General features: G+C 44.1%; 1 protein-coding gene across 1 annotated transcript; it reads left to right on the top strand.

Annotated features, from left to right (window-relative positions):
- Nucleotides 1–18,346: 18,346 nt before the first annotated feature.
- Nucleotides 18,347–19,702, top strand: LOC130994273 (uncharacterized). The gene has a single exon (XM_057919316.1). The coding sequence runs from the start codon at nt 18,347–18,349 to the stop codon at nt 19,700–19,702; it is 1,356 nt and encodes a 451-aa protein (XP_057775299.1).
- Nucleotides 19,703–24,332: the final 4,630 nt, after the last annotated feature.

The raw sequence follows: 24,332 nt of genomic DNA, 5'->3' as shown, positions 1-24,332 counted from the left end.
TGCACCGGTTGACAACGAGCTCCTGCTCATTGTTGTTGCTTGGCATCGAAGCTTCACAGTGGGCAAGAGGCCTCCATGTGAAGACGATGAAGTCTGTCCTATTTCAGACAGGTACTTCAAACCGATGCACTGGGCATGAGGATGGAAGACGCTCGTTTCGCTGGATACAAGTGAGGGTAGAGCAAACTTTGACGCCGGAGAGACGTTGTGATCCAGTGGAAGGGTCCGGTGAAGACCAAGACTATGAGCGTCATTCTTCCACTCCATGACTTTGCAGTCATAGATTTCTCCTTTAGTCGGAACAATTTTTATCTGCAACTTTGCAAACAATTGAAACTTTTTCTCACAGTGAAAGCTGTGGAGAGTTGTTAGTTGATGCAGAAACACTATGAAGACAACATGGTATAAATAGACAAGATGTGAACCATGTAGAAGATGAAAAGGTTTTTCGAAAATTGTGCCTTAAATGCAATTGAAGAAAAAATTTCGCGTCCGCCGTCACTGCGAGGGACTTCAAAAGGCATCATTACATATGTCATGTCAATGAGCGTTTCAAGAAATTTTATTGCAGAGGCAAAAAGGTTGGAAGGATTTTTGGCAAAAAGATTAGGACAAGTTCAGTCAAAACAGATTTTCACTTTATAAAAAATCTTGTCCTATTTCGGATATTCCAATTCCAACAATTCCAATAATCAGTTTAAAGTTTTTGAAAGAAACTGATCAGTTAGAGAAAAGATTTTGAACTAAAAACTTAAAGCTCTAAACTGAAATAACTGATTTTGAAAAGGTAAGCATTTTAAAATACTTACTGATCAACTGAACATAGTAGTCAGTTGATACCACGTGATCCTGGATGATTCATCAGGATGACTTCCTCTTCAGATGAGCACTCGGACTTCATTGCTTTTTACGTCGACGAACGTAGAAGCAGCAGTTGGTTGACCACCAGTCAGCATGACTGTTTGAGAAAATCTTCAAACACAGCATCACTCTTCAGGGTTGATGAGGCCAATCTTTGCACAAACATCATTGAACCTCTCTTCTGGAAGAGCCTTGGTCAGCAGGTCCGCTCTCTGAATAGCAGTGGGAATCCATTCCACAGAGACATTCTTCTTTTCGACATGATCACGAATGAAGTGATGTCGAATCTCAATATGTTTGACTCTGGTGTGATGAACTGGATTATGGGAAATTGCAATAGCACTGGAGCTGTCGCAATAGATAGGAACTTCCTTTTCTTCGATCCCATAGTCCTTTAGTTGATGGACTAACCACAGGATTTGTGAGCAGCAGCTTCCGGCAGCAACATATTCAGCTTCAGTTGTAGAGGTGGCGACTGAAGTCTGTTTCTTAGAAAACCAAGAGATGAGCTTGTTGCCTAGGAATTGACATGTTCCGGAGGTTGATTTGCGATCAAGCTTGCATCCACCGAAGTCGGAGTCTGAAAATCCGGTGAGCTTGATGTCGTCCTCTGCTGGGTACCACAATCCTAAATTGGGTGTGCCCTTGAGATATCTCAGAATTCGCTTAGCTGCATCTAAATGAGCTTCCTTAGGATCTGATTGATATCTTGCACAAACCCCGACTGCAAATGCGATATCTGGTCTGCTCGCAGTCAAATACAGCAAAGATCCAATGATTTCTCTGTACTTCTTCGAAGAGACAGAGCTTCCTTCTGAACCTGGATCAACTTTCCAGTTTGTGTTCATTGGGATCTTGACTGACTTCATGTGCTGAATACCGAACTTAGCTATCAGCTCCTTCGCATACTTGGACTGGCTGATCAGTATTCCTTCTTTGGTCTGCTTGACTTGCAATCCGAGAAAGAAATTCATTTCTCCCATCATGGACATTTGGAATTTGTTCTTCATAATGTCAGCAAACTTATTGCACATGTGTTCGGATTTGGATCCGAAGATTATGTCATCGACATAAATTTGAACAAGCAAGAGATCTTCTCCTTATTTGAGAGTGAACAACGTTCTGTCCACAGATCCCTTTTTGAAGCCTTGTTCAACCAGATACTCCGAGAGAGTATCATACCACGCTCTTGGTGCTTGCTTCAACCCATAGAGCGCTTTCTTCAGCTTGTACACCTTTTCTGGTCCAGCAGCCTCAAATCCTGGAGGTTGTTCTACATAGACTTCATCTGTGAGCACTCCATTGAGAAATGCACACTTGACATCCATTTGGTGTACCTTGAAACCTTTGTGAGCTGCAAAAGCTAAGAAGAGTCTGACTGCTTCCAATCTGGCAACTGGGGCAAATGTCTCGTCGTAGTCGATTCCTTCTTCTTGACTGTATCCTTTAGCCACAAGCCTTGCTTTGTTTCTCACAACGTTTCCTTCTTCGTCTTTCTTGTTCTTGAAAATCCATTTCAAGCCAATCACCTTTGCATCGTCTGGTCGATCCACAAGCTCCCAAACAGAATTCCGGTTGAATTCATTGAGTTCTTCTAGCATTGCGATGACCCATTCTGTGGACTTCAGAGCTTCTTCAATATCCTTCGGCTCTGTAGTTGATAAGAAACAGCTGAAATTCTTATCTTCGTTGATGCAGTTCTGATTGATGTCGAAGACGAGGTTGCACATAGATCTCCGAGTCTTGACGCCATCTGATGGTTCTCCAATGATGTTCTCCTTAGAGTGGAGTTCAAACCATCTTCGATATTTCTTGATTTCTTCAGGAGATGGTGGAGCTTCTTCAGTTAGAATAGCTCTGGGATGTTGAGCACTTTCTGGAGCAGGGGAGAGTTGAGCTGGAGCGGCTTCTGCGCGTTCAACTTGAACTTCAGCAACTGGAGTTCCCCCTTGACTGTTGCCATCTGTATTGGCTCCAGTTTGAACTTCAGACCGTTGGTTGATCTTCTGATACTGAAGCATCTCAGTATCTTCATCCTTGCCAGGTCCCCATACCAAGACAGTAGAGGGCTCGTCAGTATGGATTTCAGCTTTGGAACCTTCAGTGATCTGAACATTCTTTTCAGCATCTTGTTCCCTGAAACCATCTGTAGACTCATCAAAGATCACATGAGGTGTTTCTTCTACACATAGAGTTTGAGTATTGAACACTCGATAGGCTTTGCTTGAACGTTCTGTTCCGGAGTATCCAAGGAAGACTCCTGGATCAGCCTTGCAATCGAAGGTGTTCAACCTCTTCTTATCGTTGTTGTGTATGAAACACTTAGAACCGAAAGCATGAAAGTGGGCAATCGATGGCTTTCTGTTCTTCCATAACTCGTATGGAGTTATTCCATGTCTCTGAGTGAGGAAGGAGCGATTCTGCGTGTAGCATGCGTTGTTGACTGCTTCGGCCCAAAACTTCAAGGGGAGTTTTGACTCGGCTAGCATCGTCCTTGCTGCTTCCTTTAGAGACCGGTTTCTTCTTTCTGCAACTCCATTCTGCTGTGGAGTTCTTGCTGCAGAAGTTTGATGACTGATTCCTTGTTCATCACAATACTTACGAATGACAGTATTGAGGAACTCAGTCCCACGATCTGATCTGATGCTGATGATGTTGACTTTCTTTTCAACGCTCAGTCTCTTCAACAACTTTGGCAGTTCCTCCAGTGTCTCTTTCTTTTTGAAAAGAAAGATAACCCAGGTATATCGTGAATAATCATCCACAACTACCAAGGTGTACTTCCTACCGTTGTAGCTTCTTGGAGTGATCGGGCCAAACAGATCCATGTGAAGTAGATGCAGAATCCTTTCAGAGGAGTGTCCTGTCTTTGACTTGAATGATGTCCGCGTCTGCTTTCCTCTGAGGCATGCTTCACATTCTTGCTTCTTCTGGAATACAATAGAAGGGAGTCCTTCTACCAGTTGATGTTTAGCAAGTTTGTTGATCGTCTTGAAGTTGAGATGGTTGAGTCTCTTGTGCCATAGCCAATTGAGCTCTGAGCTGCTTTTACTGATGAGGCACGTTTCTGGTGGGCTTTCTTCCCAAGAAACGACGTAGAGACTTCCTTGTCTGAATCCCTTCAGAACCACCTTCTTCTGATTGTTTCTAACAGTGAATTCATCCTTTTTGATTTTCACTGTGAAACCACTGTCACAAAATTGACTCACAGACAACAGATTATGTTTAAGACCAGAAACAAAGCTAACATTACTGATACTGGCGTTACCCATGTTGAGCACACCATAGCCTTTTGTTTCTCCAATCGAGTTGTCTCCGAATGCAACTTTGGATCCAGCTTTCTCAACATACTGGGATAGATATTCTTTGTAGCCCGTCATATGCTTCGAGCAGCCACTGTCCAGATACCACGTTCTGATTGAAGCTTTGGCCTCTTCCTTCTTTTTATGTTTCCTGACATTGACCTGCAAGAAAGAGTTGCTTCAGGCACCCAATCAAGCTTTGGGTCCTTCAATGTTAGTTCGAGTTCCCTTTGGAACCCAAATCTGCTTCAGAATTGGTCTGGCTGATTTCTTACGCATTGTTGGATGTCTGATCGGTGTCGTTGGCTCTTCAGGTGGCATATGAGCATTCTTCCGTTGAGAAATCCTTTTGAAGGCCTCACTCTTGTAGCAGTTCTGTCTGGTGAGTGGTTGAGGTCTTCTTTGCTCGCCGAAGTATCTTCCGTGAGATACTTTAGTCTTTGCAGACTTATGGAGATTTGTCTGACGTCCAGTGGCTTGTCATCGAGGAAGTGGCATGGCTCGACTGGACTCAGCATTGCTTGATCTCCATGGATGTTGTTCTTTCTGAAACTGAACTGAGGATGTCAGTTTCTGACTGATGTGGCCTTTCTTCCCCCTGGGTTGATGAGAAAGATTCTTCTTGGCTCCTGATGTTCCTTCCCGGATCTTTGACTGAAATCTGCTTTCCAGCCTTTTCAATAAGATGATCTGGTTGGGAGCCTCCTTAGCTCGTCTGTAGCTTCGTGGAGGTGGAACATTTGATCTGGTCATCAGTCTGCGCTTGTGAACTTCATCCATATCATGATCTCTTGATTCTTCTGAGGTTGTGATTTCAGAAGGATCATTCTTAGAGATGATCATGATATCCTTTCCTTTGGCAGCTGTAACCTTTCCTCCGATGCTGTTGACCAGTCCTTTCGATGGAAAGTTGCTCATCATGGGAGACTGCATCATGCAGTTCTTGACTGTTTCTTCCAGTTTGTGATTAAGCCTTTTGATTTCATGAGAGGCTCTTTCACATTCTGAGTTGGAGATTCTGAGCTCTTCTTTCAGTCGGCTGTTCTCCATGATTAGCTGATCAAGACATGTTTCATCCGGAAAGTAGATGATTGTCTGATGTTTAGCTCGTTCATCATCGATCTCCTTGTCCTTTTTCTGAATCTGCTTGAGGAGATCTTCGAACATTTTCCTCAGCTGACAGTGATCAGTCAGGAGCTGATCAAACTCGTCAGTTTCAACGGATGAGCTATCTCCAGATTCTGAGTGGTTTCCTGAAAGCATCAGGAAGTTATCAGTATATGGAGTTTTCGTGAGAGATTTTACCTCTGGGCCATTCATTCCATTGTCGTAGCTGTTGTCAGCTACACTTTCTGATTCGTTGGCCATCAGGGCTCGGCTCTCATCATCTGAGCTGGAACTGTCGAAGTCTGATGATTCTGATGTGTCGTTGGAAGAGTCAGCATCATCAGCAACCATCGCTTTCTTCTTCAAAGATCTGCGATCTTTCTTTGCTTTCAGTTCCCTGCGCTCAGCTGGAGTCAAATCAGGACATTCATGCTTGAAGTGTCCTTTCTTTCTACATCCATAACATTCCAATTCTTTGATGTCGTTAGCGGCTGACTTCCTTTCTCCGCTTCGATCTGTGGAATGTCTGGAGTCCCTTTCTCTTTCTTTTCCCTTGTAGTGCTGCTTGTGGAACCTTCTGTACTTCCGGAACTTGGACTCCATCTTGTTGAATCTGTCAGTCAACAAGGCATATTGACTGAAGAAGTCCTCAGGGTTGAGTTCCGTTGGCTCCTTGATCTGCTTCTTGCCTTCTCTAGTTGAGGCCTTCAGTGCAACTCCTCTTGAGGTTGATGGACCATCTTCGTCTGATCCTCCAGCCTTCTTGTTACCAAGATTTCTCAGAAGATCGAACTCATTTGCCATGAGATCGGAGAAAAGCTTGTTTGTCGGGAGCTGACTGAATCCTGGCTTATGCTGATGAGCGACTGAGTAGATCTGCCATTCTCCTCGTGGCAGTGCTCGAAGAATCTTCAAGTTGATTTCTCGTTGAGTGTATTTGTCTTTGGAAATGGATTGAACTTCATTCAATATAAGATTGAATCTTTGTTCCATTTCTTCGACAGATTCATTCTTGAGCATGAGGAAGGAGTCGAATTTCTGACAAGCTATGGAAAGCTTATTCTCCTTGATCTCCTCAGAACCTACGCACATTCTTTCCAGAATATCCCACATCTCCTTTGCTGTCCTGCACTTGATGATCTTCATGACATACTTGTCAGGAACGGTGCCGGAGATGATACTTTTGGCGAGGTTGTCTAGCTCATCTTGCTTCCTTTCTTCTGTGGTGAAGTCTGCCTTTGACTTGGGCTGGTCCTCATCGTAAGGTTCCTGACGGATGTCAGTAGGAACCCTTTTTACAGTTTCGGTGATAATGATTGGACCGTTGGTGATGACTTCCCACATTCTACAATGTTGGGCAATGAGGAAGCTTTCAAGCCGAAACTTCCATATGTCGTATTTTTCAATACAAAACATAGGTAGAGAAGATAATCTGCTGTGGTTAGTCTCCATCAAAAAAGAGAGAACAGGTAACAGCAGATAAAACAAGTAGCAAGCACAAAACAATAAGAAAGAGTAAAACTTTTTCGAGACCTTTAATAAGGATCTAGTTCAAGTAGAACTAGTCAGAGACAGATAGTTCTTGCGAACAACCTGCTCTGATACCAATTGTTAGGTCCGGGGGGTCTCGAATAGGTGTATGGGGGGGGAATACACCTATAGGCTATTTTTATGACTATCTACAAACCTCAATCAGAGGGATCTCAGTCTGAGATAGAAACGAAACTTTACACGCAAACAAGACACCTGTTTAACCGAAATAAGTGTTGACCAACAGGGTTGACGACTGATACTGAAAGCTCTTCAGTAAAGAGTTATCAGTTAAGTCACTGGAACTTAACTGATCCACGTAAGGGCTTCAGTCGTGTTTGCAAAGATGAAGATGATATCTCTCTTCCTTACTATCAGAGGATAGTGAGTCAGATTGATATCATACGCAGCGGAAATTAAACTTAGTTTCGAATAGCCTCGGTGGAGCAGATAGTTGGATTAAGGTTTCTCTTTTCAGTTAGTCAGCATTCAGTTTTATCAATTGAAATAACACAGTTATGAATGTAAAACTGAAAGCTGTAAATAACACAGAGACTTTTACGTAGTTCGGAAAAACTCTTTCCTACATCCACGGCTGGTTGATCAGACCAACAATCCACTCCGCAAGTGCTTCCCTGGTGCACTGCAAACCGTGAACTGAAGATAAACTCTCTCTTCAGCACCTACACACCTCACGTAGGGTTTCCCTACCTACACACCTTGCGCAGGATTTCAGCACCTACACAGCTCGCGCAGGATTTCCTTGCTAAGCACACCTCGTGCTCAGACTTCCCTATCAGAGTTCAGAACACCTTCTGAAACTCCGAGTCACTCAAACACTCTTATGGGGAAGAGGTTTAAACGAGTGCCAACTATACTTACAAAGAACGAGTTCTTTGAAGCAAGTTTGACCTTTGGCTTCTGGGTACACAGAATATATGCCTAGGGTCTAAGAGAATGTATGTAATCAGCAGTGACTGATTTTGGCTTTGGAATTCTCTTCTTCGATTCAAGCTTTGGGCGATTTAAGCTTTAGGCTGAGTAGCTATTTCGGCAGAGCTTCAGCTTATGTCGTTGAATCGGTGAAGATTGAAGTGATCCTCGAGCGCTATTTGTAGGAGAACTCTTGAATAGATCCGTTGGCGTAAATCGTCCTCAAGATTTCTTCCGTTGGAGAGAAATTCGAATTTGGGCTGAGGCTTCAATCTTCGAGGTTCCTTGTCTGTGTGGAAACGGCTCTCTTTGATGGACAGGAGATGTGACATCTCTGAAAAGTAACCACCAGATAGGAATGACCTCTGCAGAGATAAGATATTGAGATATCTCTGCATTTAATACGGCTGTAGTTGAGTGTACGTGGCTTCCTCTGAACGTTGGAAGATCAGTCCTAGGAGGAATGTTCAACTGATACTTGACTTTAGTATCAGTCCATGGCGCGCATTAAATAATCAGTCTTCAACTGATTCTTCAACTGATACTTCAGTTGGTAACTGCAGTCTTCAGTCTTCAGTCTTCAGTCTTCGTTCTTCAGTCTTCAGTCTTCAGTCTTTGACACCGCAACTAAACTAGAAATGAACTCTAACACTTGAGTTCAAAAACGATTCTAGTCTATTACATTTAAGTCCTATGAATTTTGGTATCATCAAAACAAGGGTTAGGATATTCCACAAGGTTCCCAACAGAGTGCCAGAGGATTCACAAAGGCCAGATGAATCAAAGCTGCCAGCGGATTCACTAAAGCCAGAGGAATCAAAGCTGCCAGCGGATTCAAAATGCCAGAGCAGCGGAGTCGGCTATGCCAGAGAAATCAAGCTGCCAGAGGATTCACAAAGGCCAGAGGAATCAAGCCGCCAGCGGATTCAAAAGGCCAGAGGAATCGAGCTGCCAGAGGATTCACAAAGAGCCAGAGCGGAAGTCATTCTTCTGGACGCCAGAGCGGAGATCATTCATCTGGACGCTAGAGCAGCGAAGTCGGCAGTGTCAGCGGAATCCTCCGAGCAGCGGAATCCTCCGAACAGCGAAATCAGCCGAGCAGAGGAATCCTCCGAGCAGCGAAATCAGCCGAGCAGAGGAATCCTCCGAGCACTCCAGGGGTAAAAAGCGCTGTCACCTCTCGTGAAAGAGGTATGTGCCAGAAGCAGAGGGATTTTGGAAGCAAAACCACCCCTTATGCTCATAAGTACCGCACGAGAGCTGGCAAGCAAGAGAAGGAAGGAAGGCAAGAGAAGACGAAGGCACAACAGACGAGCGAGGAAGGTGTTGGATTTATATACTGAAAGCAAGAACTTTTATGCTTGTATATAATGATTCCTGTGTTCACCGTTTTCAATCTCCTATCTGATTATGTTCATGATTGCATATGTATGTTCTTTATCTCTATATACGTAGATTATACGGTTATACGGTGTATCACAGAAGATCGTATCATTGGAATAACCTTAAGAAATATAATATGATCACAGCCGAAATAACTCTAGGACAAGTTATTGGTTTAGGCTGCAGTATAGATGGAAGTAGTTTGTCTTGACTACTTGTCTGTACTGGTACGTCATTACGTATTGATAGGACCAACGGTGAGATGTATTCTTCTATTTGACTTAAGTGAAGAATAAAGATCTCGGTGACTTAACAGAATCTTAATACTAAAAGTATTCAGGTATATATATTAATTCGTATATCACTTTGACTTACTATGGGTGAAAGTTATATACTAACTCGAGTACTCTGTATCTTGGGTGATAGCGGTTAATATATGATATTTGTTTATCTGTATTAGTACCCGTATCCAGTATAGGATAATGACATCCCCTTAAGGAGCTCAATAAGGTTTATTGCGTTAAACCCTGCAGGTTGATTAAGTTCAGGCGCAATAATAAGGTTTGAGTGGTACAGCTTAAGGATTATAAAGAGATTAATTAATTTAAGCTGTCAGAGCTCTAATTAATTAGTGGATGTCGGATATTTTAAATACGGAGATTTAATAAGTCTAAATACAAGCCCCCCGACTCATCACCGGCAATAAAGGGGTAAGTCAGTATCGGTTCTCTAGTGGAATGAACTGATATTTATAAATTAATTATGGTCTGGGCTGACCATAGATAAATTAATTTATTTGAGGCCCATCTTTATTCCTTGTATCTGGTCCCTGGACTGGCCCAAAGTCTCCTAGCCCTAGAAGGAGCAGAAGTCGTTCCCTACTTGTATCTGGCGCCCCATACATGTATTTAATTATTTAAATACAGCTTTCAGCTCTCAGGAAAATACACTGATAAAATTAGGGTTTTTGAGAGCAGAGCGGGGCGCAGGAAACGTGGGTGAGCATTCTGTCTTGGGAATTTCCATAGCTCGTTGTCCATCCAACGTTGGGAATTGAGCGGGATACAGTCGAGAAGATCAGAGCTGGAGTCAGATTCTTTCGACACGATCATCAACAACTTGTGCATCCGATTCTCAAGTAAGTTTTTCCTAACACCTATGTGCAGCTGTTAAATTCATAGGAGCATGTTAGGATTTAATCGTTGTATGATAAATTAATAATAATCCAAGAAACGATCATCGGTCAATCGGAGCATTAATTCATTTTAATATTCCATCAATTGGTATCAGAGCCCAGGATTAATTTCTTGGCTCTATTATTAATTTATGTACGATTAATAATGTGCGTTGTTTTTACTGCTGTTGTTCTTCGTGGCCTGTTGATTCGTGGGATACGTCGGTTTGACGTTGTAATTGTTTTTCCACCACGAGAAAATTCGTGGTTAGATTAGATTTTCGAATTGTATTCGTTTTTCTGTTGTAATCTGTAATTATGGAGAACGAAATGAAGAACACGAAGAACGGGAATGAGGCTGTTTGCCGATTCAAACTTTCCGGGTGACCAGCTGGAGCCCGGCACCGGAATCAGGCTGTCGCTGCCGCACCGCTGGTGGGTGCCGCCGTGTCTGGTGCTAGCAGGGTCGTCTCTTGGCTGCAGTCGCGCCTCCAGTGGACGATGCAAGGCCTGGAAACGCTCGATGGCGTCGAGGGCTGGGGTGGCTCCGGCAACCCCTGCCTGCTCGACGGTCCTGTGACGCGCGGTCGGGTTCAGTTGCAGACGGCGGAGCTTCACTTGACAGGGTGATTGGCGGGCGGCGCGGAAAGGGTCTCGACGGAGTTCGGCGTGCGGCGGCGTCTTTGCGTGTGGGTGACCGGAGAAGATAGCAGGCAGCGGCGCCGCTCTTGGCAGCAGAAAGCCCTAGGCGGCGCGAAAAGGGTTCCGAAACCCTAGCAGACGTGGGCCTGAAATGGAGCTCGCGGGCCGAACTTGAGCGCTCGGGCCTGAGCGTCTGGGCCGCGACCAGGCTTTGACCGCGGGTCTGGTTCTTTGACCGCGGGTCCTGGACTGCTCCGTGTGGAAATGGGCGGCTGCTGAACGGGCCTAGCGGCTGGGCTGCGGGTTTTGGGCCCAAGTGCTGGGCTGGAGAACTTTTCCAGCCATTTTTTTGTAGCTGTTTTGGATTAATTTCTTTTCTTTTTAATTGTAATAGATTAGAAATGGGATTCCACGAATGGGCCGCGAAGAATTAATTCTTTTATTACTGTTCTTTGCATGTCGTGGTGTTAATCCTTTTTGCTCTTAACTTGCTTTTGTTCGTCTCTGCTTGTTAATATGTTTTATTAACTGCGCTTAGACAAGCATGATAGTAGGTTTATCGTTTTCTTAAGCATGTTTTAGAATTCTGCGAGCATGTTTTACATGTTGCGTTCTAGAAAAGCATGATTAGGATTATGTGCTTGAGCATGTACAAACCTTTTGAAAGAAAAAGACTAAACTGTTTTAATAATTTTTATAGTATTTAAAAATTATTTTAGACCTCCACATGCGGCCTCAAGACAAAGTGATTGAAAATATGAGTAAACGTCCACACGATCGTGGCTTACTTCATATTGGATTTCACAAGTTTGTTAAGTTGAGGTTTCTATCAAAAATATTTAAATCCATTTAAGTAGTGGGAGTTATGCGGTAAACGTCCACACGATCGTGGCTTACTCGTATAATTTTCACAGATACTTTAGAGGATGGATTCCAAATAAGATAACCAAGAGGTTAAATTGAAAGCGGTATGGTCCTAGTGAGTATGCTAATTTCGAGAATTTAATTTTCAAGGTTAAATTGTGGTCACTGTTTAGATATCATTTCAAGTACAATGTACAACTCCCCATCGGAGTCCCTTCTTGAATATGATATGGTCTAGTTAAGATCCAACTATTAATTTCCTTTGTCAAAAGGTTAAGTTGACATGGATGGAAATTAAATGACTAGGTAAAATAGTCTGGTTGAGGGGTTCATGTGTAAACGTCCACACGATCGTGGCTTACTCGTGAGATTCCTTGGGCAGTTGGAGGTTTCATTAATATTGTTTTATCAAAAGGTTACAATATTATTGTTACGAATTATGTGCTTCATGTTCTTACATGTTTATTTGTTTACTTTCAGATATGTCTATGTCTCCAATTATTAACATTCTAGCAAACAATCCTCTCATCGGTCCAAATTACACCGAATGGAAACGCCATATTATGTATATTCTTGACGCTGATGAGCACAGTTTTGTGCTTACTACTCCACGTCCCGCGCCCTTAACTGATGAGTCCACTGATGCGGAACGAGAAACGCATAAAAGGTGGCACAAGTCAAATAATATGGCCAAGTGCTATATTATGATGACTATGTCACAAACTTTGCAACTCCAGCATCAGGTCATGAATGACGCGGCTGAAATCATGTTAAACCTCAAGGAGGTTTATGGGGAGTCCGAGAGGTCTGCTCGTTTTAACTTGATGAGAGAAATCTTATCTTGTAAAATGAGCGAGGGCAGCTCGATGCACGATCATGTCATGCATATGACAAATTTGTTTGACAGGCTTGATCTGCTAGGAGGGGGTATCGAAGGCGAAGCCAAGGTCAATATCATCCTCAACACTCTCCCCAAAACCTATGAGAACTTCCGACTCAATGTCATTATGAGCAAGGTCAACTACACTCTTAATGAGTTTTTGAATGCTCTAGTTGCGGCGGAGGGAGTTATGGGTCGTGGGAAAGAGGTCCTTGTCGCTGCCAAGGGATCTACTTCTTCGTCGAAAGGCGGGAAAAAGAAGTGGAAAGGTCCAAAGGGCAAGAATGACAATGAGGCTAGTGGAAGTGGCAAGGCCAAAGTGGACGGCCCTACCGGCGGCGTGAAGAAGCCAACGGGAAAGGGAAAGTGCTTCAAGTGCGGCAAGATTGGGCATTGGAAGAAAGATTGTCCGATGCTCAAGGCAAAGGGACAAGGTACGTCACAAGTTTTAGTAACTGAAACATGTTTAGCTTCGTTTTGTACTCATTCTTAGGTAGTGGATATAGGGGCAACTGACCATGTTTGTTACACCTTGCAGGGCTTCATGCCGACAAGGGAACTGGCAAGTGATGAGATCACCATCTCCATGGGCAACGCGTCGAAGGTCGCAGCTGTTGCAATTGGGGATTTATCTTTATGTTTTGGTGATGACATTTTAGTTTTGAGGGATATTTTGTATGTGCCGGAGTTTCGGCGGAACATAATTTCTGTTTCAAAATTGTTTTTGAATGGATATTCTGTTACTTTTGATAGGGGTGTCTCTATCATGATAGATAACAAGACTATTTGTTCTGGAATTTTGAACAACTCTCTCTATACTATTACACGTCCAATTAACAACTCTGTCCATGTTGCATCTACATTACAAATCCTTCCAAATCCGAATAAGAGGAAGTATTATTCTCATGAACAATATACTCATGCGTGGCACCTAAGGTTAGGCCACATCAATCTAAATAGGATCCAAAGGCTCGTTTCAAATGGAATCTTGAAAGACTTTCAAGCGGTTCCATTTAGAACCTGCGAATCCTGTATAGAGGGAAAGATGACGGCAAGGCCTTTTAAGGCAAAGGGGAATAGGGCCTCGCATGTGTTAGAATTGATTCACTCTGACTTGTGTGGACCGATGTCCACTAGAGCTCGTGGAGGGTATGAGTATTTCGTCACTTTCATTGACGATTACTCAAGATATGGGTATATTTACCTACTTCAACGCAAGTCTGAATGCTTTGAGAAATTCAAAGAATTCAAGGCGGAAGTGGAGAAGAGAACGGGTAAATCTATCAAGTCATTGCGGTCTGATCGCGGTGGCGAATACCTCGGGAACGAGTTTTTGCAATACTTGTCAGATTCTGGGATTACATCCCAATTGACTGCACCAGGTACTCCCCAACAGAATGGTGTAGCAGAGAGAAGAAACAGGACTCTTTTGGAAATGGTACGATCAATGATGAGTTATGCATCGTTGCCTATTTCGTTTTGGGGATATGCCTTGCAAACATCGGCTTACTTGCTGAATCTAGTACCATCCAAGTCTGTGCCTAAGACTCCCACTGAATTATGGTCAGGGCGTAAGCCCAGCTTGAATCATATAAAGATATGGGGTTGTCCTGCATATGTGCTTGACAAAGAGGCAAGGAAATTGGACCCTAGATGCGAAGTAATGTTGTTCATAGGATATCCAAGAGAAACGAAAGGTGGATATTTCTATAATCCTAAGGATCAGAAAGTGGTTGTTAGCACCAACGCACGATTCTTGGAAGAGGATTATATGAATAACCACAAGTCTAAGTCCGAGATTGCCCTTCAAGAAATCGAAGGCAATGGACAGGCGATTCCATCACCCCAGCCAAGTGTGCAAGTGAATGCACCGCAGGATACTGCACAAACCATTGTCACAGCCGTACCACCACCGCTTCGTCGTAGTGGGAGGGTTATAGTCCAACCCGATCGATTTATGTTCTTGGGAGAATCTTCGGATCTTCTCCCTGTTGATGAACAAAAGGATATCGACCCTGATAACTTCAGACAAGCGATGAAAGATCAAGATGCAGATTCTTGGTACGAAGCCATGGCTTCTGAAATAGAATCCATGAGTGCTATGGATGTATACGAGAAAACCGAATTACCAGACGGCTTTTTAGCTATAGGTAGTAGGTGGGTATACAAGAGAAAGAGAGATTCGGATGGCGAAGTCGCAGCTTTTAAAGCTAGACTGGTGGCGAAAGGTTATACCCAGGAACAGGGTATAGATTATGATGAGACCTTTTCGCCGGTTGCCATGCTCAAGTCTATCCGAATACTCCTTGCCATAGCAGCCCACATGAACCTTGAGGTTTGGCAAATGGATGTCAAAACCGCTTTTCTAAACGGTTTCCTTGAAGAAGGAAGGGACATTTATATGCAGCAACCCGAAGGTTTTGTGAAAAAGGGCGAAGAACATCTTGTGTGGAAGCTCAAGAAGTCCATTTATGGACTTAAGCAAGCTTCGAGGTCATGGAACAAGCGTTTCGACGAGGTCATTAAATCCTATGGATTTACTCGTTGTGAAAACTAAAGTTGTGTGTACCGTTTAGATGCCAATGGCGATATGGTTTTCCTTGCACTTTATGTAGATGATATCCTCCTCATTAGCAACAATGTTGAGCTATTATCGGACATTAAGAAGTGGTTATCCGAACAGTTTCAAATGAAAGACTTAGGAGATGCAGCGTACATCCTGGGGATCAAGGTTGTTCGTGATCGCCAGAAAAGGATGTTGAGCTTATCTCAAGCGTCTTACATTGACACTATGATTGCTCGTTTTAGCATGCAAAATGCCAAGAAAGGCTTGCTACCTTTTAGACATGGCATTCCTCTGTCTAAGGACATGTGTCCCAAGACGCCTAGTGAGGTTGAGGAGATGAGGAAGATACCCTATGCTTCCACCGTAGGTAGACTCATGTATGCAATGCATTGCACGAGACCTGATATTTGCTATGTCGTTGGCATGGTTGCAAGATATCAGTCGAACCCTGGACAAGGACACTGGACTGCGGTAAAGCATATTCTCAAGTACCTGAAACGGACTCGAGATTATAGGCTAGTTTACCAGTCAGACAGTCTATCTCCTTTGGGTTACACCGATTCGGATTTCCAGGCTGACCGGGATGAGAAGAGATCTACCTCTGGTTATGTGTTTACCTCGGGAGGTGGAGCCGTATCATGGCGGAGTGCAAAGCAGAAGTGCATTGCGGACTCCACCATGGAAGCCGAGTATGTAGCTGCTTCGGAAGCTGCTAAGGAGGTTGTATGGTTCCGGAACTACCTCTTGGATCTAGGAGCGGTCCCTAATTTGCCTAAGAGTATCATAATTTATTGTGATAACTCGGGTGCAGTGGCAAATTCTAAGGAACCCAGGAGCCACAAGGCGTCCAAACACATAGAGAGAAAGTACCATATCATACGAGAAATCGTAAGTAGAGGAGATGTGCTAGTTGAAAAGATTGATACATTGGAGAACCTAGCTGACCCGTTCACGAAGAGCTTACCGCAAAAGGCCTATGAGATACATGCTCGAGGGATGGGATTGCGGTTGATGCCACCCACTTAGAGAAAAACTTTCAGTAGAAGTGGGAGAGATGAAGTGAAGTGTGTTTGTTGTAATAGCTAGTATTTAGACACATTGTATACTAAAAGTTTTGCTTTAGTATAAGTGGGAGATTGTTGGATTTATATACTGAAAGCAAGAACTTTTATGCTTGTATATAATGATTCCTGTGTTCACTGTTTTCAATCTCCTATCTGATTGTGTTCATGATTGCATATGTATGTTCTTTATCTCTATATAAGTAGATTATACGGTTATACGGTGTATCACAGAAGATCGTATAATTGGAATAACCTTAAGAGATATAATATGATCACAGCCGAAATAACTCTAGGACAAGTTATTGGTTTAGGCTGCAGTATAGATGGAAGTAGTTTGTCTTGACTACTTGTCTGTACTGGTACGTCATTACGTATTGATAGGACCAACGGTGAGATGTATTATTCTATCTGACTTAAGTGAAGAATAAAGATCTCGGTGACTTAACAGAATCTTAATACTAATAAGTATTCAGGTATATATATTAATTCGTATATCACTTTGACTTACTATGGGTGAAAGTTATATACTAACTCGAGTACTCTGTATTTTGGGTGATAACGGTTAATATATGATATTTGTTTATCTGTATTAGTACCCGTATCCAGTATAGGATAATGACATCCCCTTAAGGAGCTCAATAAGGTTTATTGCGTTAAACCCTGCAGGTTGATTAAGTTCAGGCGCAATAATAAGGTTTGAGTGGTACTGCTTAAGGATTATAAAGAGATCAATTAATTTAAGCTGTCAGAGCTCTAATTAATTAGTGGATGTCGGATATTTTAAATACGGAGATTTAATAAGTCTAAATACAAGCCCCCCGACTCATCACCGGTAATAAAGGGGTAAGTCAGTATCGGTTCTCTAGTGGAATGAACTGATATTTATAAATTAATTATGGTCTGGGCTGACCATAGATAAATTAATTTATTTGAGGCCCATCTTTATTCCTTGTATCTGGTCCCTGGACTGGCCCAAAGTCTCCTAGCCCTAGAAGGAGCAGAAGTCGTTCCCTACTTGTATCTGGCGCCCCATACATGTATTTAATTATTTAAATACAGCTGTCAGCTCTCAGGAAAATACACTGATAAAATTAGGGTTTTTGAGAGCAGAGCGGGGCGCAGGAAACGTGGGTGAGCATTCTGTCTTGGGAATTTCCATAGCTCGTTGTCCATCCAACGTTGGGAATCGAGCGGGATACAGTCGAGAAGATCAGAGCTGGAGTCAGATTCTTTCGACACGGTCATCAACAACTTGTGCATCCGATTCTCAAGTAAGTTTTTCCTAACACCTATGTGCAGCTGTTAAATTCATAGGAGCATGTTAGGATTTAATCGTTGTATGATAAATTAATAATAATCCAAGAAACGATCATCGGGCAATCGGAGCATTAATTCATTTTAATATTCCATCAGAAGGATTGCAAGTGGGAGTCCGAAAAAGGCGGAAGGCGGCAGCTATCCAAAAGAGACAGATAAGGCCGAACCACAGCCTTATCCAAAAGGAAACATATCTTCATGAAGATTAGGTCTGAAAAAGGATACGCATCTCCATGCTTGCATGGATCCGGCCGCAAGTCATGGGCTGGGCCTTCGAACCCTAGTTACTCCTATAAATACCCGAAGAGCTTCACAAGCCAAGGGTGCTGAAATTCCGTCCTGTTGTGCATTGTTTGAGAGTTAAAGCTAGCCCAAGCTGTGGGCATTTTCTCATACTTTACTGTTTATGTTTTCCACGGCACTTTCGGCCGTAGGTACTTTCATTTTCATTTAAGTAATTTCAATTCCAGTAACCACGTTTTGGTCAGAACACTGCAGAAAACAAAACCCTTTTAGTGACACCCTTGCAGGTAAGTTACTGCTCAGTTCCCTGTGGATTCGACTCTGGACTTCCCGCTAGCTAGTCTAGTTGTGGGCACAGGATTATTTATTTGCACAAAGCTCAAACGACAGCTTCGTCAAATTGGCGCCGTTGCCGGGGAACTGAGAGCGCTAGTAATTTCTTTTATAATTTTTGTGTGAGTTTTGCCTTCACGTTTGTGTATGCATCGTACCAGGAGTGCAGGTAACGAAGATCTTTTGTACCACGAGGATATTGAAAGACTTGCTCGAGAGAACAATGCTGCTAGACGCAGGGCAGAACAAGAGGCACAGGCAAGAGAGAGACAGTTAGAAGCAGAGAGACAAATAGAAGCGGAGAGAGAGATGGCAGAAAATCCGGAAGGGCAGAATGAAAACGCCAACAAGACTCTTCGAGACATGATGTTTCCGAACAACTTGAACCTCCGGCCATCAGCCATAGTACTGTCGGAGATCACTGGAAATTGGGAGCTGAAGCATACTCTGATCCAGATTTTGCCCAAATACAGTGATATGCCCGGAGAGGACCCTCAAAGACATCTCCAAGACTTTGAGATGGCATGTGGAACGGTGCGCACCGCTAGCCAAGCACTTGGCGAATACATCCGACTCCTTACTTTTCTGTTCTCTCTATTAGAAGGAGCGAGGGAGTGGTTGTATGATTTGCCCGAAGGAAGCATTCGGACCTGGCAGGAGTTGCAGAGCAAGTTTTTGGAAAAGTACTTCCCAGCTGCCCGGATCCAAAATCTGAGGACTCGAATAAGTAATATAAAGATGGGATCAGCAGAAGACCTATATGAGTACTGGGGAAGGTTCAAGCAGATGCTGGCCAAATGCCCACAACACCAAATACCGGATCATGATCTTATTCGGTATTTCGTGGGAGGACTCCGAAGGCAAGATAGGCAATGGTTACACGCTGCATGTGGAGGATCAATCTTAAACAAATCTGCAGCGGAAGCTTTCAAGCTCATAGCCGACATGGCAGAGGAATCGAGAGATGAGGAAGGGACCATAGTCAGAACTACTCCAGTGCCGGCTCCCACTGCTCAAGACGAAAAGTTGGACAAGCTTTGCAACATGTTCGAGAAGTTTATGACGAACCAAGGAGCACCCAATCAAGGAATTCCCAACATTCGGAAGCCTGTGAAGGCATGCCAGCTTTGTATGGCGACTTCACATGCAACCGATGAATGTCCACAACTTTTCGAAGATGAAGAGCTTAATGCTATTGGACAACAGCCAGGAGGAAACAACGGAGGGCAAAACCAGAAACCTTTTGAGCCCTACAGACAGCAGTACAACAATCAAGGATGGAGGCAACATGAGAACCTTAGGTATCGCAGCAACAACTTTTTGGGGCTAAACCAAGGGCAGACGAGTAACCCACCACAATACTCGCAACAACCTCAACAGGCAAGAGGATCCTCCCTATCAGAACTCGTGCATCAAATGGCTCAGCAACAAATGAAGTTCCAGCAAGAGACCGAAAAGTTCATAATGGAGACGAGAGGAGGAATGCAGAATGTGAATTCCTAACTATCACATCTTGCCCAAGCAGTCGCCAGACTTGAAAGTAAACAAGGAGCACTCCCATCCCAAGTGGAGGTAAAGAAGGTGAATGCCATGACGCTCAGAGGAGGAAAGGAGTTACCAGAGGTTGATAGAGAGAAGAACCGAGAAGAGACAGAGAACAACGAACAAGTCGGAATGGGATCAGCAGATGAAGAAGAATTTGCCCGAGAGAAAGAGGAAAAGGGAAAAGCAACAGGGAAAGGAAAAGAGAAATCAAGCCGGATCGAGCCCATACTTCCTTTCCCAAGCAGAGCAGCCAAGGAACAAGAGAAGGAAGAATTAACCGAATTGGTTAAAATCTTCAAGAATGTAGAGGTCAATAGCCCCTTTTGGTCGCACTACGCTCTATGCCCAGATGCGCAAAATTTCTCAAAAAACTCTGCACTCGGAAGGTCAAATACACGGATGATGCGAAATTTCAAGTGGGCGAATCCGTGTCCGCAGTCTTACAAAGAGATATGCCAATAAAGTGTGGAGATCCTGGCATGTTCTACATTCCTTGTGTGATAGGAACCATGAAAGTGGAGAAGGCAATGCTCGACTTAGGAGCATCCATCAACGTTATGCCCTTATCCATGTACCAAGACTTGGAGATAGGACCGCTGAAGCCTACCCGAGTGGTGATCCAACTGGCAGATCGATCAAATGTCTACCCAGAGGGAATATTGGAAGACGTTCTAGTCAAAGTGGAGGAAACTCATCTTTCCAGCGGATTTTTACATTCTCGACATGGGGAAGTCAAAAGCACGAGATCCGGTCATGCTTTTGGGCAGACCATTTCTGAAGACTGCCAGGACTCGCATTGATTGTGATACGGGCCGGCAAGCTAACATGTCAGTTTGAAGGGGAGACAGTAACCATTGACATATACAATGCCATGAAACATCCAGCCGATACAGAGATGGTGAGAAGTGTCGACATGATTGAGAAGGTTGTTGAGGAGGTTTTGCCCAGAACAGCATTCAAGGAGCCATATGACATTATAATCCAGAATGGCATAACCGAGGAGGACTTGCAAGAGGAGCATTTGCAAGAGGCGGTGAAGGTACTTAATGCGTGGAGCGAAGAGGTCAACCACACTGAGGCACTGAAAATCCCAACCTTGAAGGAGGAAGACCGAATGGTGCCTTCGATCCAAAGGGCACCCAAGCTCGAGCTGAAGTCTTTGCCCAAACACCTCAAGTATATCTTCCTGGGCGAGGATGACACTTTGCCCGTAATCATCAACTCAGAGTTGACACTTGAAGACGAGAACAAAGTAAAGATGACTTTGGGGAAGTACAAGAAAGCAATTGGATGGACCCTAGCCGACATTAAGGGCATAAGCCCTACTGTATGCATGCACCGCATATTACTAGAGGAAAATGCTGTTCCAGTCAGAGATCCCCAGAGGAAACTGAATCCAGCCATGAAGGAAGTGGTGATGAAAGAGATACTCAAACTGTTGGATTTGGGCATAATATACCCAGTATCCGATAGCAGGTGGGTAAGCCCAGTACACGTTGTGCCCAAGAAGTCGGGCATACAAGTGGTGGAGAATGAATTCCGGGAGTTGATTGCTACGAGGTTGCAAACCGGCTGGAGGGTGTGTATTGATTACCGCAAGCTCAACCAGAAGACAAGGAAGGATCACTTCTCGTTGCCCTTCATCGATGAGATGTTGGAAAGACTTGCGGGGAATCAATATTTTTGCTTTCTAGATGGATACTCGGGCTATATGCAGATTTGGGTCGCGGAGGAGGACCAAGGCAAAACGACATTCACTTTCCCTTTTGGGACGTTTGCCTACCGAAGGATGCCATTTGGGCTATGCAATGCCCCGGGCACATTCCAAAGATGCATGATGAGTATATTCTCGGATCTTCTTGAGAACTGCATCGAAGTCTTCATGGATGACTTCACGGTGTATGGGCAAACATTCGACTCATGCCTAGCCAATCTGGAGAAGGTGCTAAAGAGGTGCGTTGACAAGAGTTTGGTGTTGAACTACGAGAAATGCCACTTTATGGTCAAAGAAGGGATTGTGCTCGGACATGTGATCTCAGGCAGAGGAATAGAAGTGGACAAAGCAAAAATTGAAATCATCGCCAAACTGCCATATCCAACGAACATCAAGCAGTTACGAGGATTCCTTGGGCATGCTGGATTCTACAGGAGGTTCGTGAAGGACTTTGCAAAAATTGCCCAACCTATGACAAGGCTTCTACAAAACGAAGTGGAGTGGAATTTTGATGAGGATTGCAAGGAGGCTTTCCAGATCTTGAAGAATAATCTGATCTCAGCACCCATAATACAACACCCTGACTGGGGAATGCCCTTTGAGGTGATGTGCGACGCCAGTGGATATGCCATAGGGGCAGTTCTTGGGCAAAAGCGGGGAAAGGAAAGTCATGTCATCTATTATGCTTCGAAGACACTGAATGGAGCCCAAATCAACTATTCCACGACAGAGAAGGAGATGTTGGCGGTGGTTTTCGCCTTTGAAAAATTCAGATCTTACCTGCTTGGAGAAAAGACCACAATCTACACCGATCATGCGGCTCTGAAGTACCTTCTGGCCAAGAAGGAGTCTAAGCCCAGGCTAATCCGATGGGTCCTGCTTCTGCAAGAGTTCGATGTGGAAATAAAGGATAAGGCTGGAGCACAAAACCAAGTGGCCGATCATCTAAGCAGGATCGTAAGGAAGGAAGAAGGGGAACCAATCAATGAGATGTTCCCGGATGAACAACTGTTATATGCCCAAGGGAGAAAGGAAGATCCATGGTACGCAGATTTGTGCAATTACCTTTGTTCTGGATATGTACCCCCTGAATACACTTATGCCCAGAAGAAGAAATTGGCCAAAGACAGCAGAGAATACATTTGGGATGAACTGTACATGTGGAAGCAATGCGGGGACCAAATGCTTCGAAGATGTATCCCACAAGAGGAGCAAGGAAGTATCCTAGAATTTTGTCATTCGAAGGAATGTGGGGGACACTTTGGGCACAAGAGGACTGCTGCCAAGGTTCTGGAGTGTGGTTTTTATTGGCCAACAATCTTTAAGGACAGCTACACCATCTGCAAGAATTGCCCGCAATGCCAGCGAGAAGGGAACATAACTAGGAGGAATGAAATGCCCATGATGCCCATTATGCCCATGGAGATCTTTGACATTTGGGGAATGGATTTCATGGGACCCCTTCCCAGCTCGAGAGGAAACTTGTACATCCTACTTTTGGTGGATTATGTCTCCAAGTGGGTGGAAGCAAAAGCATCCCCAACGAATGACTCAAAGGTAGTGGTGAATTTCTTGAAGACCAACATCTTTTGCAGGTTTGGTGTGCCCAGAGCAATCATCAGCGACCAAGGATCCCACTTTTGTAATTCCTCGGTCGAAAACTTGTGCAAAAAGTATGGAGTCCAACATCGAGTCTGGACAGCCTACCACCCACAAGCCAATGGGCAGGCCGAACTCTCGAATCGCATTATCAAAACGATTTTCTGAAAGATCGTTGGCCCGACAGGGAAGGACTGGAGTCTTAAGCTGGAAGATGCCTTATGGGCATATCGGACTGCATATAAAACTCTATTCGGGATGTCACCATATCGAATGGTGTATGGCAAGAGGTGTCATTTGCCGGTGGAATTGGAGCACAAGGCTTTCTGGGCAGTGAACAAAGTAAAATATGATTGGGACAAGGCAAGGCAAGCAAGGAAGCTAGAGATCCAAGAGCTCGAAGAAATCAGGAGAGAAGCATATGACAATGCTGTTCTCTACAAGGAAAGAATGAAAAAGAGCCATGATGCCTTGATCACAAGCAAGCAATTCGGCTTTGGGCAAGAGGTTCTCCTGTACCAAACACGGTTCAAATTTGCACAAGGCAAGCTGAGTACAAACTGGACCGGCCCATTCGTGGTGAAGACCTAATTCCCAAATGGAGCCGTGGAGATTGGGAATCCAAAATCAGGGAAAGTGTTCAAGGTTAATGGACAAAGGCTGAAAGCCTATTATGGGCATAAGCCCGAAGCTCGGGAAGAACTGGATCTCGATCCAGCCACAAGCACCTCGGATTAATTGGAAGGTATCACGTCATGCCCAGGACGATAAATAGGGCACTGGCCAGGAGGTAACCTGGTATTTTCGTTTAGTTTTCTTTTAGTTTGTTTCGTTTTTTTTATTTATTTTGCCTAGGAGCCCGGTTATGCCCACAGCGGTGGGCGAGTTTGAATTTCCCGCCTTCGCGGAAGTTTAAAAGTGTTTTGCAGATACAGGGGAGAAGTTATGGGCAAGAAGCAGTCGATTGGAGAAGCAATGATTCCAGGGCAGAAGGGGGCTCTCGGGCAGAATGCGGCCGAAACCGTCTGACGCACGTCGCATCAAGTGGCAGTTGTCAGCCCTTACACCCCCAAAACCCTAAAACCTCTACCCACGACGTCACTCTACCCCAACTAGCCAACTTCCCATAATCACCACCGCCTTTTTCGACCTTTCGAATACAGAACCACCATCAGCCGCCATGGTATCCACCAGACCCAAAAACAAACTTAGAGGCATTCCCGACGGAACAGAAATTGATCTCACCGGAGAAAACCCCTCACTGTCAAAACCAAA

This window comes from Salvia miltiorrhiza, chromosome 7 (genome assembly GCF_028751815.1).
Source record: "Salvia miltiorrhiza cultivar Shanhuang (shh) chromosome 7, IMPLAD_Smil_shh, whole genome shotgun sequence".
NCBI classification, from domain to species: Eukaryota; Viridiplantae; Streptophyta; class Magnoliopsida; order Lamiales; family Lamiaceae; genus Salvia; species Salvia miltiorrhiza.
Note: the sequence above shows the minus strand (reverse complement) of the source record. Positions and strands in the feature narration are given on the sequence as shown.

Bases quoted from the DNA above. Each gene is read 5' to 3' on its own strand.
- LOC130994273 (XM_057919316.1), top strand. From the start codon at position 18,347: ATGCATCGTACCAGGAGTGCAGGTAACGAAGATCTTTTGTACCACGAG.